We start from the raw sequence: 19,500 nt of genomic DNA, 5'->3' as shown, positions 1-19,500 counted from the left end.
AGGTAGGAGACGAGATACTGGCAGAAGGGAAGCTGTGAGGACGGGGCGTGAGTCGTGCTTGGGTAGCTCAGATGATAGAGCATTTGTCCGCGAAAGGCAAAGGTCCCGAGTTCGAGTCTCGGTCCGGCACACAGTTTTCATTTACTATCTGTTTATTTTCTGTCTTTGGTCGAAGTCGGCCTAGGAGGAAGTGCTGGCGGCATATCTCTGCGAGGGAGAGACAGTTGGTCTTAGACACCGGAGTTGCACGTTAGAGCAGAGTTATTTGTGACATCGGGTCGCTATGTGAGAGCTATGTTGGGTTGTTTGAGCCAAGTTGGTCAGCGAAAGCCGCATCCGTCCGACACAGGAAATTGGTTGTTGGACGTTGGCTGTGTGGGGCGTTTAGGTCGGTTGGTGGGGCTTGGCTTCCTCGTGTCCGCCAGCTAGTGGGGCCTCCGGCTGTGGAGAGGGGCTACTTCGGGGTCTTCCGACCGTTGGTTAGTGATACCGCAGTTCATCGGGTTCTACGGACTGCCGCTTCACGTTGCTCGCAGCCTGTTTCACCTGCTTCACCCTGGACCGACCTGCCGGACAGGTCATCAGACTGTTTGTTTAAAAAATTACCATCTCAAGCCACCTCTCGCGTCCATGCAGCGCCGACACCTTACTCGAGATGAGTATTAAGTGTGGCTTCGTTTGACTACAGTAGTCTGAAAAGAGTAACTTTGTAATCATATTAGTCCAAACTGTGGCCTTAAGATTTAATCTGCAAATTACACCTGACCTTTTCCTGTTATTATTATTATTAAAAAAGCATGTTATATTCCTCCAGACTCTGGCCTCAAGATTTAAATTGCAAATTGCACCTGAACTTTTACATACCTTCCTCTTTTCGTATTGTAATTATTAAAAGTATGTTATATTTCTTTTAAAATGTGGCCTTATGATTTAAATTTCAGTATTTATTTCTTTGATGTTAAGTTAAATTTTAAGTTTACTGTCAAAAACAGTCTTGATCACAATTTATTTATTACGGTGATCGGTTTCGACCACTACTGTGGTCATCTTCAGACCAATGAGTAAGAACCTCCTACTCCTGGAGAATCACTACTGCTGATTCTCCACCAGAAGGACATTCTTACTCATTGGTCTGAAGATGACCACAGTAGTGGTCGAAACCGATCACCATAATAAATAAATTGTGATCAAGACTGTTTTTGATAGAAAATATTTGTAACACATTGACCACTGTTCACTCCAACAATGTATTCAAAAGTAATAAATCAATAAATTGTTATTTACATGAAATAACAGCGAGTTGATTTGTGGGCGTCGTCCTTCCCATTTTCCTTAATTCCCAATTGTCTGGGTCAGGTACAGCTTCAATTTCTGCGAGGGTGTGTCAAACGAAATATCGACAACAGTGTAATAAATAGCTAGGAAAACAGCGCTGAAATCTCTAAGGGCAAACTGGATACGATTGTGATAATTTTTATATTTCCGTCCGTAGTGTCACCTCTATGTCACAATTATCTTTGTGTGTACATCTGTGTTCATATCAATTCCGAAAGTTTATTCCTAGATGCAACAGCTATTTCACATGACCAATTCTAGATGACGTATTATTTTATCACATCAGACCCCCATGCCAGGGTCGGTTGTGACAGAGGTTGGGGTCATTAGTGGAATACTCAGATATGGCTTTAACTCAGCGGTAACTGTATACGAGGGGTATTCGGAAAGTAAGGTCCGTTCTGGCGCGAAATGGAAACCACTGTGAAAATCCGATGGAACTTTGGACAGATGTGTTGGGCAGTGTCTTTAGTGTGCCTGTCAATCGCTTCACGTCGCTCTTTTCAGTTCAGAGCGCCAAGTGATCACCCAGAAATGCCTAAAACAACAGTGTCTCCCGCCAAGTATGTGGATCTTGTGAGAAATTTCCCCTGAATCTATGCAGCCCACATAACATACATGTCATGCGTTTCTTTCTCCAAGATAATTTTCAGCCGCATTCTGCATGGGCAATGAAGACGCTCTTGCAGGGTTTTCGATGGGAAATGTTCGATCACCCACAATACAGTTCTTAATTGGCTGCCTCCGTTGTTCATCTCTCCTCAGATCAAACGCTGGCACACTTTGGCGCAAACAATGAAAGGCAGACCACTGCAGAGAATTGGCGGAAGGCACAGGCGGCTGTTTTATGTGACGACGGTACTGGAAAGTCTTTACAACGCCACGAAAAAAGTCTACGTCGAAGCGACAACTATTTAAGGGGGGCAGGACGTCAAATGGACCGACTTGGAGCAGAAGAGGCATCACACGACATTTTAATTTCCACTGTCTATACTTTTACAAATAAGTTAATAAAACTGTGTCAGCATCACCAGGAAGAATTCAGGATTCACACTCATTGCAGTGGAAGTTCAAAAACACAACAAAATAATTTTTTTTTACATGCGAAATTTCATCATTTTTTTCACTTACTAATGGCTGCAGTTGTTGCTATGGGTACACTTTTCTTCATAAGTTAGAGAGATTCTCCGATGAATTTTGCACAGCATACATACCATAATTACAGGTGTATGAAACTCTAGAATTTATTTAATTTATGAAAAAACGAATGAGCTGTTGTATTTTAAACATCATGTTTAGAAAAAACACAAATTTTGTAGTTAATACCTCAATTTTTACCACAGTTTTTAATAGATTTGGAAAATTGTAGAGTTTCATACATCTTTAAGTATGGTTTGTATGCTGTGCAAAATTCATCGAAGAATCTCTCTTACTTATGAAGAAAAGTGTACCTATAGCAACAAGTACTGACATTAGTAAGTGAAAAAAATGATGAAATTTCACATGTAACAAAAATCATTCTGTTATGTTTTCGAACTTGCACTGCGATGAGTGTGAATTCTAAATACTTCCTGGTCATGCTGACAAAGTTTTATGAATTTATTTGTAAAAGTATAGACAGTGGAAATTAAAACGTCCTGTGGTGCCTCTCCTGCTCCAAGTCGGCCCGTTTGACGTCCTACCCCCCTTAAAGATGTAACTACAAGATGAAACTAATTTTCACTGTGGTTTCCACTTTGTGACCTATCGAAAACCCTCATATTTATTGCTAAAGCCCTTTTGGTAACGTATTTTTAATTATCTTGTAACAGTCTTCAGCATTAAAATGAGTCAAAAACACTTCTTTTAAAACTCAGTTTTACAAATCATCGATATAATCAATAACAAATAGGAAAAAATACACTATGTGATCAAAAGTATCAGGACACCCCCAGAAACATATGTTTTTCATATTAGGTGTACTGTGCTGCCACCTTCTGCCAGGTACTCCATATCAGCGACCTCAATAGTCATTATACGTCTTGAGAGAGCAGAATGGGGCGCTCCGCAGAACTGACGGATTTCGAACGTCGTCAGGTGATTGGGTGTCACTTGTGTCATACATCTATACGCGAGATTTCACACTCTTAAACATTCTTAGGTTAACTCTTTCCGACGTGACAGTAAAATTGTAAAGTGAAGGGACATGTACAACACAAAAGCGTACAGGCAGACCACGTCTGTTGACTGACAGTTGAAGGGGGTAGTAATGTGTAATAGGCAGACATCTATCCAGACAATCGCACAGGAATTCCAAACCGCTGCAAGTACTATGACAGTGAGACGGGAGGTGAGAAAACTTGCATTTTATGGTCAAGGGGCTGCTCATAAGCCACTCATCACGCCGGCAAATGCCAAACGACTATCGCTCGATGTAAGGAGCGTGAACATTGGACTATTGAGCAGTGGAAAAACGTTGTGTGGAGTGACGGATCACGGTACACAATATTACGATCCGATGGCAGGGTGTGGGTATGGTGAATGTCCGGTGAACATCTGCCAGTGTGTGCAGTGCCAATAGCAAAATTCGGAGGCGGTGGTGTTATGGTGTGGTCGTGTTCTTCATGGAGGGGGCTTGCACCCCTGTTGTTTTGCGTGGCACTATCGCAGCACAGGCCTACATTGATATTTTAACCACCTTCTTGCTTCCCACTGTTGAAGAGCTGTTCGGGGATGGCGACTGAATCCTTCAACACGATCGTGCACCTGTTCATAATGAACGGCCTGTGGCGGAGTGGTTACACGACAATAACATCGCTGTAATGGACTGGCCTGTACAGAGCCCTGGCCTGAATCCTATAGAAGTTCTTCGAGATGGTTAGGAACGCCGACGTCGTGCCAGGCCTCACCGACCGACATCGATACCCCTCCTCAGAGCAGCACTCCGTGAAGATTGGGCTGCCATTCCCTAAGAAACATTCGAGCATCTGATTGAACGTATGCCTGCGAGAGTGGAAACTGTCATCAAGGCTACGGGTTGGCCAACACCAGATTGAATTCCAGCATTACCGATGGAGGGCGCCACGAACCTTTAAATCATTTTCAGCCAGGGGTCCGGATACTTTTGATCATGTTGTGGCTTGGCAAGACAGCCAAGCCACTAGGAGGAAGCCGAAAGGCACGCGTTTAAGCTCACGCAGGCTGGCGTGAGTTCTGGAATAGGACTAGGACTTTATAGTAGCAAGAAAAGTACGTAGCTTCTGGAATACTTTAATCCATAATTGGTGAACATCGGTCTGACGGTACATGCATCACAAGATAAATAGCAAATGGTAATGGCGCCTTGCTAGGTCGTAGCAAATGACGTTGCTGAAGGCTATGCTAACTATCGTCTCGGCAAATGAGAGCGTAATTTGTCAGTGAACCATCGCTAGCAAAGTCGGCTGTACAACTGGGGCGAGTGCTAGGAAGTCTCTCTAGACCTGCCGTGTGGCGGCGCTCGGTCTGCAATCACTGATAGTGGCGACACGCGGGTCAGACGTATACTAATGGACCGCGGCCGATTTAAAGGCTACCACCTAGCAAGTGTGGTGTCTGGCGGTGACACCACAGATCACATAGTGTATCTGCACATTATAACTCACTCAAGATCAAACACGAACTGATTACAGGTGTCAGTCCATAACGTTCCAAAATAACGTCTTTGTAGAAAATAAGAATTTGACACAACAGATACCGAAAATGATGTCAGTTTCTCTGCTTTACAAGCTCAAACAATTCAAGGTGATAAAGTATGCAGTAAAACTCGTCTCCGTTACGGCAAATATAGTAGCGACCGCCATCTGGGAACAGTTGACAGGACACATCCTGAGGGAACAAGCAATTGTCAGTGTAGTAATGGATGGAAGCGTGGGGCTAAAAATTGTAGAGGGAGACCAAGGTAGATAAGGAGAGAAGAAGACACTTTCAGAGAACAGGCTAGCATGGAGACCTGTATCAAACATCAGACTGAGACAACAACAACAAAAAACGTGGAACTATTTCCAGTAGAACACTTTCAGCGGCGGACCAACAAATAAAATTCTCCATCGGAAATAACGGTGAAGATTGTGCTAAAGGAAAGGAGTCTTAATTTAGTGGAAACGACCATAGGTCTGATACACTCACACCTTGGATGTGGTTCCTTAGAGGGTTTTCAACTGTCATTTAGGTAAATGACGAACTGGTGTCCAATCTCCTCCTCAGAAATTACGATGCATAAACAGTAAAAGAAAAACGGTAATACACAGGAAAATATTTAGACGATTCTAAGAAGGATGGCTTACATTGCTTGCGTTCCTCAGGTTACTAATGGGCATGCTGCCTCAAAGTTCCTAAATCATAAAGAATAGCGGACTCCGTACAACTGGTAGATGTAGGAAAGAGAGACTAATTTACAGAAGTACGGCAGAGCTCAGCATGTAGATTGATTCGGGTTGGACTGTTTTGGGGGAAGAGACCAACCAGCGACGTCATCGGTCTCATCGGATTACGGAAGGACGGGGAAGGAAGTCGGCTGTGCCCTTTCGCAGGAACCATCCCAGCATTTGCCTGGAGCGAATTAGGAAAATCACGGAAAACCTAAAGCAGGATCGCCGGACGCGAATGCGAGTCCAGTGTGCTAACCACTGCGCCACCTCGCTCGGTGGAACGATTCGGAGAAATTACTCGTGTCAGTGTAATCGTCTTACCAAAGGCAGAATTACGCCGTAAGATAGAAACATATTTTGAGGATAGATTTTAACATGTCATCGTTACACTTGTGAAGCTGAGTGATCGTCTATAGCGAGCGACAGTTGAGAATGTCGCATATCTCTATGTGGCCGCAAGGTTTTCCACAACGTTTCACAGTTCACACCTTTAGTGGCAGAGGCGAAAGTGCAAACAAGCTGGGAACATCTTTCAAATCCCTCGTAACATACCGCTTCCGCACCTGTCGCACGTAAGCCGCAGACGGGATGTAATGCCATGAGAGCCGAGTTACTGATGTAGGAGCTCCACCTGTGCCTCTGAGATCAGATCTGTCCTCCGAACATAGCTTTTCATGAATAGTGTCCAGGTTTCATGGTTTCTATTGTGAATTGCTTGCTACGTCGTCTTACTTGTTACTTCTGAGATAATAATTTCCTGCGGCTCAACGGCGTGGTGCAAGCCCCTGCTCTTCGATTAGTTCGTCCATTAACTATTAAGTTACTAGAGTTAGAATCTCTCTCTCTCTCTCTCTCTCTCTCTCTCTCTCTCTCTCCGTCCAACAAGTTTCCGTGCTGAATTTGTGCCTGGTGTAGAAGCGGTGTCAGCGCGGTACTACGGTGTCGGTTTGAACTAACCATTCCACTCAGTTGCGGGCAGGCTGTGTTAAGTAATAGACATGCGGCCGTAGTGTGTCAACGTTGTTACATCACAAATTGCAGTGGAGTAATATCTGTAAACGGAGCATTCAAGGCAGCCTTCAGAATGTGTTAAACAATTGAGAAGTGTGTGCTAAGTCTCCTGGGCAAAAACAACGACGCGTGACGCATGTCTCAAATCGACTGAAATGCAAAACGTCGAGCAGTCTTTTGTGGAAAAAAAATCATCGCACATGATAAGATTTGGTCTTACCAATGCTATCCTGCGATGTAATAAAATGTAATGTATTGCGAATACATAGAAAGAAGGATCCTTTATTGTATGATTAAATGATAGCGGAACAAACACTGGTAGCAGTTACGTCTGTAAAATATCTGGGAGTATGCGTGCGGAACGATTTGAAGTGGAATGATCATATAAAATTAATTGTTGGTAAGGCGGGTACCAGGTTGAGATTCATTGGGAGAGTGCTTAGAAAATGTAGTCCATCAACAAAGGAGGTGGCTTACAAAACACTCGTTCGACCTATACTTGAGTATTGCTCATCAGTGTGGGATCCGTACCAGGTCGGGTTGACGGAGGAGATAGAGAAGATCCAAAGAAGAGCGGCGCGTTTCGTCACAGGGTTATTTGGTAACCGTGATAGCGTTACGGAGATGTTTAGCAAACTCAAGTGGCAGACTCTGCAAGAGAGGCGCTCTGCATCGCGGTGTAGCTTGCTCGCCAGGTTTCGAGAGGGTGCGTTTCTGGATGAGGTATCGAATATATTGCTTCCCCCTACTTATACCTCCCGAGGAGATCACGAATGTAAAATTAGAGAGAATAGAGCGCGCATGGAGGCTTTCAGACAGTCGTTCTTCCCGCGAACCATACGCGACTGGAACAGGAAAGGGAGGTAATGACAGTGGCACGTAAAGTGCCCTCCGCCACACACCGTTGGGTGGCTTGCGGAGTATCGATGTAGATGTAGATGTAGAAGGGACAGAGTGCATAAAGTCACACGAAGGGTCAAGACTTTGATGACATGACCGGCATTGAAGCCAATGTGACAAGCGAGTAGAACAACTTCCTGACAGAATCACGTGGATGTGTGAGCGTTCTGCGCGTTATACTCAAGTGAGAGGGGACTACGTAGAGCACCTGAAGCATTAAAACTACCAGCCAAACTTTTCTCTATCTTTAATAGACCTTGCCTCGTAGCTTTTTTCGTTCTGACGGGCACCCCAGTCTCTGCCTCCTCTTACAGTTTTTGCCTCCTACAGCTCCCTCTAGTGGGATGGAAATTTTTCCCCGATGTCTTTATACAGGGTGATTCAAAGAGAATACCACAACTTTAGGAATTTAAAACTCTGCAACGACAAAAGGCAGAGCTAAGCACTATCTGTCGGCGAATTAAGGGAGCTATAAAGTTTCATTTAGTTGTACATTTGTTCGCTTGAGGCGCTGTTGACTAGGCGTCAGCGTCAGTTGATGCTAAGATGGCGACCGCTCAACAGAAAGCTTTTTGTGTTATTGAGTACGGCACAAGTGAATCAACGACAGTTGTTCAGCGTGCATTTCGAACGAAGTATGGTGTTAAACCTCCTGATAGGTGGTGTATTAAACGTTGGAATAAACAGTTTACAGAGAATGGGTGTTTGTGCAAAGGGAAAAGTTCTGGACGGCCGAGAACGAGTGATGAAAATGTAGCACGCATCCAGCAAGCATTTGTTCGCAGCCCAGGAAAATCGACTCGCAGAGCTAGCAGAGAGCTGCAAATTCCACAATCAACTGTATGGAGAGTCCTACGAAAAAGGTTAGTTATGAAAACTTAACGTCAACTACCCGAGGCGATGGATCGGCCGCCAGGCAGCCCGTGACAGAGCACTTCATCACTGGCCTCCAAGAAGCCCTGATCTTACCCCCTGCGATTTTTTCTTATGGGGGTATGTTAAGGATATGGTGTTTCGGCCACCTCTCGCAGCCACCATTGATGATTTGAAACGAGAAATAACAGCAGCTATCCAAACTGTTACGCCTGATATGCTACAGAGAGTGTCGAACGAGTTGGAGTATCGTGTTGATATTGCTCAAGTGTCTGGAGGGGGCCATATTGAACATCTCTGAACTTGTTTTTGAGTGAAAAAAAACCTTTTTAAATACTCTTTGTAATTATGTATAACAGAAGGTTATATTATGTTTCTCTCATTAAATACACATTTTTAAAGTTGCGGTATTCTTTTTGAATCACCCTGTACATTTCCTATCATCCTGTCTCTTCTTCTTCTTGTCAGTGTTTCCCACATATTCCTATTCTCGCATATTCGACAGGAAACATAATTTCTTATCATCCTTGTGTGGCACTACAGCCAAAACCCTTCGAATTTCATCTTTTCCAGTATTCACACTGTCCATCATTCTCTACCACACAATGCTATGCTTCAAACGTACGAGAATAGTTCAATAAGTACTATAACATTCCTTTTCTAGGCCAGTTTCTGTAAAAAAAAATTTTTGAAATATTCCTGCTTCAGCTCCTGTAGTTTTATGAATTTCCGATAGGTGGGGGCGCAGTATGTAGCATTCAAACTGCCGTCTGTGACAGAGGTGCGTTTCAAGGAGAGACCTGTCATTGAGTTTTGATTCAAATGGCTCTGAGCACTATGGGACTTAACTTTTGAGGTCATCAGTCGCCTAGAACTTAGAAATAATTAAACGTAACTAACCTAAGGACATCACACACACCCATGCCCAAGGCAGGATTCGAACCTGCGACCGTAGCGGTCGCCCGGCTCCAGACTGTAGCGCCGAGAACCGCACGGCCACTCCGGCCGGCCATTGAGTTTTCCTTTTTGGTCTTTGGCGGGAAACTAGAGCATCGCAGATGTTCGTAGGCGCTTACAGAATGTCTACCGAGATCTGGCAGTGAAAAAAAGCACGGTAAGTCGTTGGGCGAGACATCTGTCCTCACCGCAACAAGGTCCCGCAGGCCTGTACATTCTCTCGCGTGCAAGCCCGCCGCACACAGCCGTGACTCCTTCAGTGTTGGAACGTGCGGACACTCTCATTGGAAGTGATCGACTGATGACAATGAAACACATGGTTGCTGAAGTGAACGTTTCTGTTATTAGTGTTGACACACTCGTCCATCACTTGGAGTACTCTATGGAGTGTGCCGAGATCTCGCACATTCCGACTTCCATATGTTCGGCGCAATCAAGGATGCACTCGGCTGAAAGCAGTGCTGATGGGGAGGTTATTGATGCAGCAAAAAGTTGGCTCTGACTTTGACCAGCAGAGTGGTACCATGCCGGAATATCGGCCTTCCCAGTAAGGTGGCGTAAGGATGTCGCATTCAATGGAGATTATGTTGAAAAATAGGGTTTTATAGCCGAAACAGTGGGGAATAATACTGTGGTGTCTTGGAATCCTGAATAAAATCAAGGTCCTTGCAGAAAAATGTGTTGCGTTACTTATTGAATGCCACTAGTGCATTCTCAGGCAATTTCTTTCTCAAACTACACAGAGTACGCGAAAGAACTTGCCCCCCTTCTAACAGCCGTGTACCGCAAGTCTCTAGAGGAACGGAAGGTTCCAAATGATTGGAAAAGAGCAAAGGTAGTCCCAGTCTTCAAGAAGGGTCGTCGAGCAGATGCGCAAAACTGTAGACCTATATCTCTGATGTCGATCTGTTGTAGAATTTTAGAACATGTTTTTTGCTCGCGTATCATGTCGTTTTTGGAAACCCAGAATCTACTCTGTAGGAGTCAACATGGATTCCGGAAACAGCGATCGTGTGAGACCCAACTCGCTTTATTTGTTCATGAGACCCAGAAAATATTGGATCCGGTCTCCCAGGTAGATGCTATTTTCCTTGACTTCCGGAAGGCGTTTGATACAGTTCCGCACTGTCGCCTGATAAACAAAGTATGAGGCTACGGAATGTCAGACCAGCTGTGTAGCTGGATTGAAGACTTTTTAGCAAACAGAACACAGCAAGTTGTTATCAATGGAGAGATGTCTACAGACGTTAAAGTAACCTCTGGCGTGCCACAGGGGAGTGTTATGGGACCATTGCTTTTCACAATATATACAAATGACCTAGTAGATAGTGTCGGAAGTTCCATGCGGCTTTTCGCGGATGATGCTGTAGTATACAGAGAAGTTGCGGCTTTAGAAAATTGAAGCGAAATGCAAGAAGATGTTCAGCGGATAGGCACTTGGTGCAGGGAGTGGCAACTGACCCTTAACATCGACAAATGTAATGTATTGCGAATACATAGAAAGAAGGATCCTTTATTCTATTATTATATAATAGCGGAACAAACACTGGTAGCAGTTACTTCTATAAAATATCTGGGAGTATGCGTGCGGAACGATTTGAAGTAGAATGATCATATAAAATTAATTGTTGGTAAGGCGGGTGCCAGGTTGAGATTCATTGGGAGAGTCCTTAGAAAATGCAGTCCATTAACAAAGGAGGTGGCTTACAAAACACTCGTTCGACCTATACTTGCGTATTGCTCACCAGTGTGGGATCCGTACCAGATCGGGTTGACGGAGGAGACAGAGAAGATCCAAAGAAGAGCGGCGCATTTCGTCACAGGGTTATTTGGTAACGGTGATAGCGTTACGGAGATGTTTAGCAAACTCAAGTGGCAGACTCTGCAAGAGAGGCGCTCTGCATTGCGGTGTAGCTTGCTGTCCAGGTTTCGAGAGGGTACGTTTCTGGATGAGGTATCGAATGTATTGCTTCCCCCTACTTATACCTCCCGAGGAGATCACGAATGTAAAATTAGAGAGATTCGAGCGCGTACGGAGGCCTTCCGGCAGTCGTTCTTCCCGCGAACCATACGCGGATGGAACAGGAAATGGAGGTAATGACCGTGGCACGTAAAGTGCCCTCCGCGACACACCGTTGGGTGGCTTGCGGAGTATAAATGTAGATATAGATGTAGATGTAGACCTGTGTTTAATAGTAGCAGATTTCTTTTGGACACCTGTGCCTCCTTTGACTAGGTTAGTCTACTTTTCCTGTCCTCCTTGGTTCGTCCGCCGTGGGTTTATCTGTCTTTTCTCTCTTTGTCCATGGTCTAGGATTTGTATTTTATCGCTAACATCATTTCTGTTACTACTTTCATCTTTCTTCGATTTACCAGCTATCCATAATGTGTGTTCGTTAGACTGTTTTCCATCCGACAGGTCCAGCAAACGTTCCTGATATGAGGGAGTGAAAGGATAGAAATAAAGCAGTGAGTGACGTACCTCGACCTCGACGTCCTTCTCCGACTCGAGGGCGGTGTTGTCGGACACCGGCTCCTCTGGGACGACGGCCTCTCGCTCCTCGTCCGCAGCGTTCTCTGCAGGAGAGGGCGTCGTGGTGACGGCGTCCGCAGGGGTCGCCTCCGTGGTGGTGGGGGCGGCGCTCACCGTGGTGCGGGCACACAGGCAGGCGGCGAGCAACAGGAACACCTGCAGCAGGGCACAATCCAAATGTTCAAAATGTTCAAATGTGTGTGAAATCTTATGGAACGGAACTGCTAAGGTCATCAGTCCCTAAGCTTACACACTACTTAACCTAAATTATCCTAAGGACAAACACACACACCCATGCCCGAAGGAGGACTCGAACCTCAGCCGGGACCAGCCGCACAGTCCATGACTGCAGCGCCAGACCGCTCGGCTCATCCCGCGCGGCCAGGGCTCAGTCCCACCAAGTCGACACCAGCAGAGCAAGTGATAGCGTCTGACGTCCAGGGAGTGAGAGGAAGCTTGGGATGTAATGCTCAGCCTGCTAACGTATTATATAGCGCCAACATGCCTGCTCCAATAGTTCTCACTAGTAACCCCACTCGAGCCCGCCCGGTTAGCTGTACTGTCTAACGCACGGCTTTACGGGTGGGTAGGAGTGCCTGGTCCCCGGCGCGAATCCGCCCGGCTGATTTGTGTCGAGGTCCGGTGAACTGGCCAGTCTGTGCATAGATTTTAGGTGGTTTTCCATCTGCCTCGGCGAATGCGGGCTGGTTCCCCTTATTCCGCCTCAGTTACACCATGTCGGCGATTGCTGCGCAAACAAGTTCTCCATGTAGGCGTACACCACCGTTACTCTACCACGCAGACATTGGCGTTACACTCGTCTGGTATGAGACTTCCCTGGGGGGGTCCACTGGGGGCCGAACCGCACAATATTGACCACTGCAGCTGCGGCGGGGACGGAGCCTCTCCGTCGTTTCTAGGTCCCCAGTTAATATACAATACAACCCCACTCTGATTCCTTAAAAACTCGATCACTGAATCAGTAAAAGCTGAGTACTTTGTCCTCCAGTTTAAGAAAAATCAGTTTTTCACTTTTCTCGACGTTGATGACGTCATATCTCCTAAACCACGAGGGCTATTCGGAAAGTAATGAACGACAGGTCGCGACATGGAAACCTCAGTGAAAATCTGTTTTATTTGCAACTGTTAGCTACACCTTCCAGCTACACAGTCGCCGCTCAGACTTAGATATTTGCCGTAGTGTTGTACCAACTTTTCAATTCCCTCGTTATAGACAGCCGCCAGTGCTTTTCGACAGTTTTCTACTCTTGACTGCAGCACGTTGTCAGTGTCAAAATAGTGTCTTCACAGCCAGCGGTTCATTTGAGCAGAGATGAACCTCAGGGGTAGCCAGTTACGGGTTGTACTGTGGGTGATCAAACAAGTCCGATCGAAAATGCTGCAGGAGCATCTTCATTGCCCCTGCAGAGTGCGGCCGAAAATAGTCGTGCAGAACGAAACCGCATGACAGTTATGTTATGGGGATTGCATAGCTTCAGGCGAATTCTTTCGCCAGGTCCTTATACTTGGTGGGAGACGCTACTTTCTAGCCATATTTTCGTTCGCACTGTGAGCTCAGAGCTGAAAAGAGCGACATGATGCGATGGACAGGTATACTAGTGCCCATTGCATCTGCGCAAAGCTTCATCAGATTTTCATTGTATTTTCAATTTCGTGATCGATCGTTCCTTACTTTTCGAATAACCCTCGTACATGCCGTACAATGATATAATTTTCCAGGTTCATTCAGTGTTACATGCAGATACTGTCTGCAAAATATGTTATGGATAGAGTGAGTAATGAAGAAGTAATAAGCTAAATGTCATACATGATGCCAAAGGTTTAATTCCGCAAAGGTTGAACGGTTACCTTCTCCGTTACTATCTTTTTTTCTCTTTCTCTCAATTTATGTTAGAGCATGCCAGTTGCGTGTGTGCCAAGACATCTCATATACACGCTACTTACCAACATGGTTCAATGCTCAGAAGGATTCATTGAAAGGGGACCGGCCAGAGGTTAGTATCTGATTGATTAGCTGATTATTATATTAATATTTCGCAACGGATAACGCGAGTGAGGGCTCAAACAACCAAGTGGGCAAGTAATTAATCTGCACGCTCTAACATGATGTATATTCTCTATCCTGGTTAATTTTCATTCCTGTCAGATTATCATGACTTCATCTTAGTGCCAACATTGTTCTCTACACAGGACGGGGTTGTTATAACGAGTCACTCAATCCATGAAATTAAGTACATATGACATTTTTAATTACTTACCCAGAAACTTTACAAATGTTTTAACCATCTCTTTTTACTCGCTACTTAAGCTATCTCATAATTGCAATTAACAAAGCAAAGACGAATAGTATTCAATGAACTGTGGATGAAGCCCGACCAACAAGCATTACACGCATTGATCAAAAATGATAGTGCATTGAGAACGGCTAGTTTATAGCTGAAATCTAGATCTACCAATAAAGTTCCAAAAGGACTACTGATAGCTGAAATCTATTACTTACAAGTCAATATAATATTCCCTGCGTGCAGCACCCTTTATAGCTAAGCGTGCCCAAATTATCAGTAATCTATTCAACACTCTCTCGCACTGAATGTGCCTATACTATCAGAAGTCTGATCTCGTTTTTGTAGTATTGTGCACTGGGAAAGGATAGGGATCTACGTTGCTGCATCTGGTCTGCTTGGACAGTGATTGAAATTCGCACCCCATGTTATAACTTGGACCGAATCGTTATGAATTAATGAACCGCGCTTCGGTTCCTCAATGTTCACTCTCTCCATTACTTCTCAGCACCGTTCCCATAGTCAAAATTATAGGAAAGATTCTTGGCGGGAAAACGGGGGAACAAAGCAGACACAACAAACATCTCTCGTATACATAAAAAAATTCTTAAAGCTAAAACATACTACAAAATTTGGCACATGCAAATTAACAGTTAACAGCACACGCAAGCATCCTCACCGTAACTATTTTAAAGAACGAGCTGATAGCTTGCTGGCGGTGCAATTCGACACGACGTGGGTGATTGACACCAACGCTTAATTTTTTGTACTCACCTCACTGTTCATTCTTGTTTTTCAATCTATACAAGTTGTCACACGCACAACCCATTATTTACCAATTAGTTAGGACGTGGAGCATCGTCTAGGTTGCTGCTTGCAAATGGGGGTTAGTCATGACTGAAGAGATCCGTGCACAACATTTATGAATTTGCTCAAAAAATTACGTCACACTCTTAGAGCCTTAAGTAACTCACACAAAACACGCGCATATCCTAGCAGGTTTCAGACGGAATCGTCGTCTAAATTTCTCGTCAGCAGTTACGACCACGTGTTAAGCTAACTAGGCCGGGTGATGCCTATGTTACTGTAGCAACAGTAAGAAATTTCAAGAATGCAAAACGCTACTGCTAAAAGTGGAACTATATGATTTTTGGTACTATTGCTGCTCTCGTGTACTGAAGACACTAACTCATCGCTTTACTACAAATGGATATCTTGATCCCCCCATGCCCACTTCTGGAAAAGAAACCGTAACTGAAAATTCTAATTTTTTACAGGCAAAATTTCTCAAAAAAAGGAATGGTCTTAACGACATGCTAACTGCTTCCATTCTGAGAAAGAGCTGATTAATAACAAGATAATAATGGAACTGAGCGTATGGCGTCAGTGGCCGGGAATTCCCAGTCGGGAAGTTTGTCCGCCAAGTGCAGGTCTTATTGAGTGCGACGCCACACTGGGCGATCTACGCGTCGACAGTGGAGAAGTGATGATGAGAACAGCACAACACCCAGCCCCTGAGGAGAGAAAATCTCCTTTCCCAGCCGGGAATCGAACGCGGGCCCGCGTGCGTGGCAGTCCAACTCGCTGACCACTCAGCTAATGGGGTAACAATATAATAAATTATACCTCATCCCACAAAGAAATTGGCGGCAAAGACGGAGATCGCCCTCGATTCCGCCCGCTCAGTTCAACAGCTTCTGCCAGAGTGACCCTGTCATGGCGGCCCTCTCTTCCGCCCTGGACGGGAGGGGAACCTGTTACCAGCCCCGAACTACCCCTGGCAAATAAGTGCATCATCGCTGCCTTTACCCCAAACTTATGTTGACACCAACCAACCTACAGAGTGACCACATCTCTGCCTTGCCACTACTAGCAGACGAACTCTTAATAAAAACTCAAAATTAATTAATCCAAGGGAACGTAGAAGCATTAAGGAAAGGAAGTGCATTTACGTAATTATGCATTAAATATGCAGGTAGTTCATTTCTTCACTCGAGTTATATCAGTTCTTAAATTTGAAAAAATGATGAAAATATCCCAAACATATATAGCATTCAATATAACGCTATGGAATAAGCTAATTATAATGAGATGGAACAAGCTGGTCTCTCTCAAGGTGAATACGCAATATGCGATAATTTTTTTATTCTTTCATTATTTCGTTGGGGTTGTAAGTAAGCTGTTTAGGTTTTTATATTGGTAACGCCACGTAGCCCTCTGTATGAAAATCACTGACTGTGCTGTGTGCAGTCTGTGGCTGGTTGGCATTGCTGGAATATTCGCTTTTGTAGTTTTGGGTAGTTGGATGTGAACAGCGCGTGGCGTTGGGCAATTGGAGGTGAGCCGCCAGCAGTGGTGGATGTAGGGAGAGAGATGGCAGAGTTTTGAAAGCGGACAATCTGGAAGTGTGTCCGTCAGAAAAAGGAAATTTGTAAGACTGGATGTCATGAACTGATATATATATTATGACTTTTGAAAACTATTAAGGTAAATACATTGTTTGTTCTCTATCAAAATCTTTCATTTGCTAACCATGCCTATCAGTAGTTAGTGCCTTCAGTAGCTGGAATCTTTTATTTAGCTGGCAGTATTGGCGCTCGTTGTATTGCAGTAGTTCGAGTAACCAAGATTTTTGTGGGGTAAGTGATTCATGGGAGATATAGGTTATTGTTAGTCAGGGCCATTCTTTTGTAGGGATTATTGAAAGATTGCGTTGCGCTAAAAATATTGTGTGTCAGTTTAGTGATGATCAGAATAAGTAAAGAGAGAACTGTCTGTGTACGTCCAGTTTTGCTCAGCTGTTTGAAAATCAAATAACGTAAGAAGTTTTCCAGCACAGTCATGCTTAATTTTTCCAAGGGGACGTTTCAGGATGTCAGGGTGAAAAAGTATCGAAAAGGCTTGACATAACAAAAACATGCAAACACCGAAAACACGACACATTACGATCACTAATACGGTGTAGGAAAACCACTGGCACAGAAGAAAGCTTCCAGTCGTCTCGAAATGAATAAATACAGATCCTGTATGGTTTTCAAGGGAATCCTATACAATTCTTCCTGCAAGATAGAGCCAAGTTGCGCTAACGATGATGGAGGTGGATAGCTATAGCACACCCTTCTCTCAAAAGTAAAACATAACGGCTCTACAGTTTTGAGATGTGATAACTGTGGTCGCCAGCGAGGATGCGACAATTTGCCCTTGTGCTCAAAAGACCGGTCGTGAACGATTCGGGGTGCGTGAACAGGGGTCCTGTCCTAATGGAACACAACATCAGCATTGGAGAACAAACACTACGCCGTGAGATTCACCTGATCCGCCAAAATGATCACATAATCATTGGCAGTAATGGTACCTTGCTGAGTAACCAGTAGGCCTAATAGAAAACCTCGAAAAGATGGCTCTAAGCACTATGGGACTGAACCGAGCGAGGTGGCGCAGTGGTTAGCACGCTGGACTCGCATTCGGGAGGACGACGGTTCAATCCCGTCTCCAGCCATCCTGATTTAGGTTTTCCGTGATTTCCCTAAATCGTTTCAGGCAAATGCCGGGATGGTTCCTTTGAAAGGGCACGGCCGATTTCCTTCCCCATCCTTCCCTAACCCGAGCTTGCGCTCCGTCTCTAATGACCTCGTTGTCGACGGGACGTTAAACACTAAATCTCCTCCTCCACTATGGGACTTAACCTCTGAGGTCATCAGTGCCCTAGAATTTCGAACTACTTAAACCTAACTAACCTAAGGACATCACACACATCCATTCCCGAGGCAGGATTCGAACCTGCGACCGCAGCAGCTGCGTGGTTCCGGACTGGGGCACCTAGAACCGCTCGGCCACAGAGGCTGGTTGAAAACCTCGACACCGATGCCGAAATCGTAACCGAATGGCTCCCATGTTTCATTCTTGGGACGTAAACTCGACCACAAGTTGGAAACAGTGTACAACAAGAGTCATTCGACCAAATGACTTTCTTCCATTGCCCCAAAGTATGTATTTTTTGGTTTCTGCAACAGATATGTGTGTCACTGATGAGTGGTTTTGCAACTCCAGGTCGACCTGCAGTTCCCTACCTATGGAGCTCCCTTCGCCTTTCTTTAGGGCGTATTCGAACATTATGAAGTACCTCAAAAAAAAAATGATTTATTGTCAGCACGGTTTTAGAAATTATCGTTCTCGGGAAACACAACTAGCTCTTTATACTCATGAAGTAATAAGTGCCATCGATAGAGGATGTCAAATTGATTCCATATTTTTAGATTTCCAGAAGGTTTTCGATACCGTTCCTCACAAGCGTCTTCTAATCAAACTGCGTGCCTACGGAGTTTCGCCTCAGTTGTGCGACTGGATTCGTGATTTCCTATCAGAAAGGTCACAGTTCGTAGTAATAGACGGAAAGTCATCGAGTAAAACAGAGGTAATATCCGGCGTTCCCCAAGGAAGTGTTATAGGCCCTCTATTGTTCCTGATCTATATTAACGACATACGAGACAATCTGAGTAGCCGTCTTAGATTGTTTGCAGATGGTGCTGTCATTTGCCGTCTTGTAAAGTCACCAGATGATCAAAACGACTTGCAAAATGATTTAGACAAGATATCTGTATGGTGCGAAAAGTGGCAATTGACCCTGAATAAAGAAAGGTGTGAAGTTATTCACATGAGTACTAAGAGAAATCCGATAAATTTCGATTACGCGATAAGTCACACAAATCGGAGGGCTATAAATTACCTAAATACTTAGGCATTACAATTACAAATAACCTAAATTGGAACGATCACATAGACAATATTGTGGGTAGAGGAGACCAAAGACTGCGATTCATTGGCAGAACACTTAGAAGGTGCAACAGGTCTACCAAAGAGGCTGCTTACACCACGCTTGTCCGCCGTACTATGGAGTACTGTTGTGTGGTGTGGGATCCGCATCCGATGAGACTGACGGATGACATCGAAAAAGTACAAAGAAGAGCAGCTCGTTTTGTATTATCACGAAATAGGGTAGATAGTGTCACAGACATGATACATGAAGTTTTCTCCTTCGATTGCGAAAACATTCTGTTGGCACCCACCTACAAATGATCATCGCGATTAAATACACTCCTGGAAATTGAAATAAGAACACCGTGAATTCATTTTCCCAGGAAGGGGAAACTTTATTGACACATTCCTGGGGCCAGATACATCACATGATCACACTGACAGA

The 19,500-nt window shown here is 44.6% G+C and overlaps 1 protein-coding gene across 2 annotated transcripts in view; it reads right to left on the bottom strand.

Moving 5' to 3' along the window:
* LOC124551066 (ras-interacting protein RIP3-like) overlaps nucleotides 1–19,500 on the bottom strand; it is a 69,688-nt gene that overhangs the window by 31,766 nt on the left and 18,422 nt on the right. For both annotated transcript variants that reach the window (XM_047125951.1, XM_047125952.1), the window contains exon 2: nucleotides 11,947–12,153. In XM_047125951.1, coding sequence (XP_046981907.1) covers nucleotides 11,947–12,153 — 207 coding nt within the window. The remainder of the gene's footprint in view (nucleotides 1–11,946; nucleotides 12,154–19,500) is intronic.

Source organism: Schistocerca americana, chromosome 9 (assembly GCF_021461395.2).
Source record: "Schistocerca americana isolate TAMUIC-IGC-003095 chromosome 9, iqSchAmer2.1, whole genome shotgun sequence".
Classification (NCBI taxonomy): domain Eukaryota; kingdom Metazoa; phylum Arthropoda; class Insecta; order Orthoptera; family Acrididae; genus Schistocerca; species Schistocerca americana.
The sequence above is the reverse complement of the archived record's forward strand: the minus strand, read 5'-3'. Positions and strand labels throughout refer to the sequence as shown.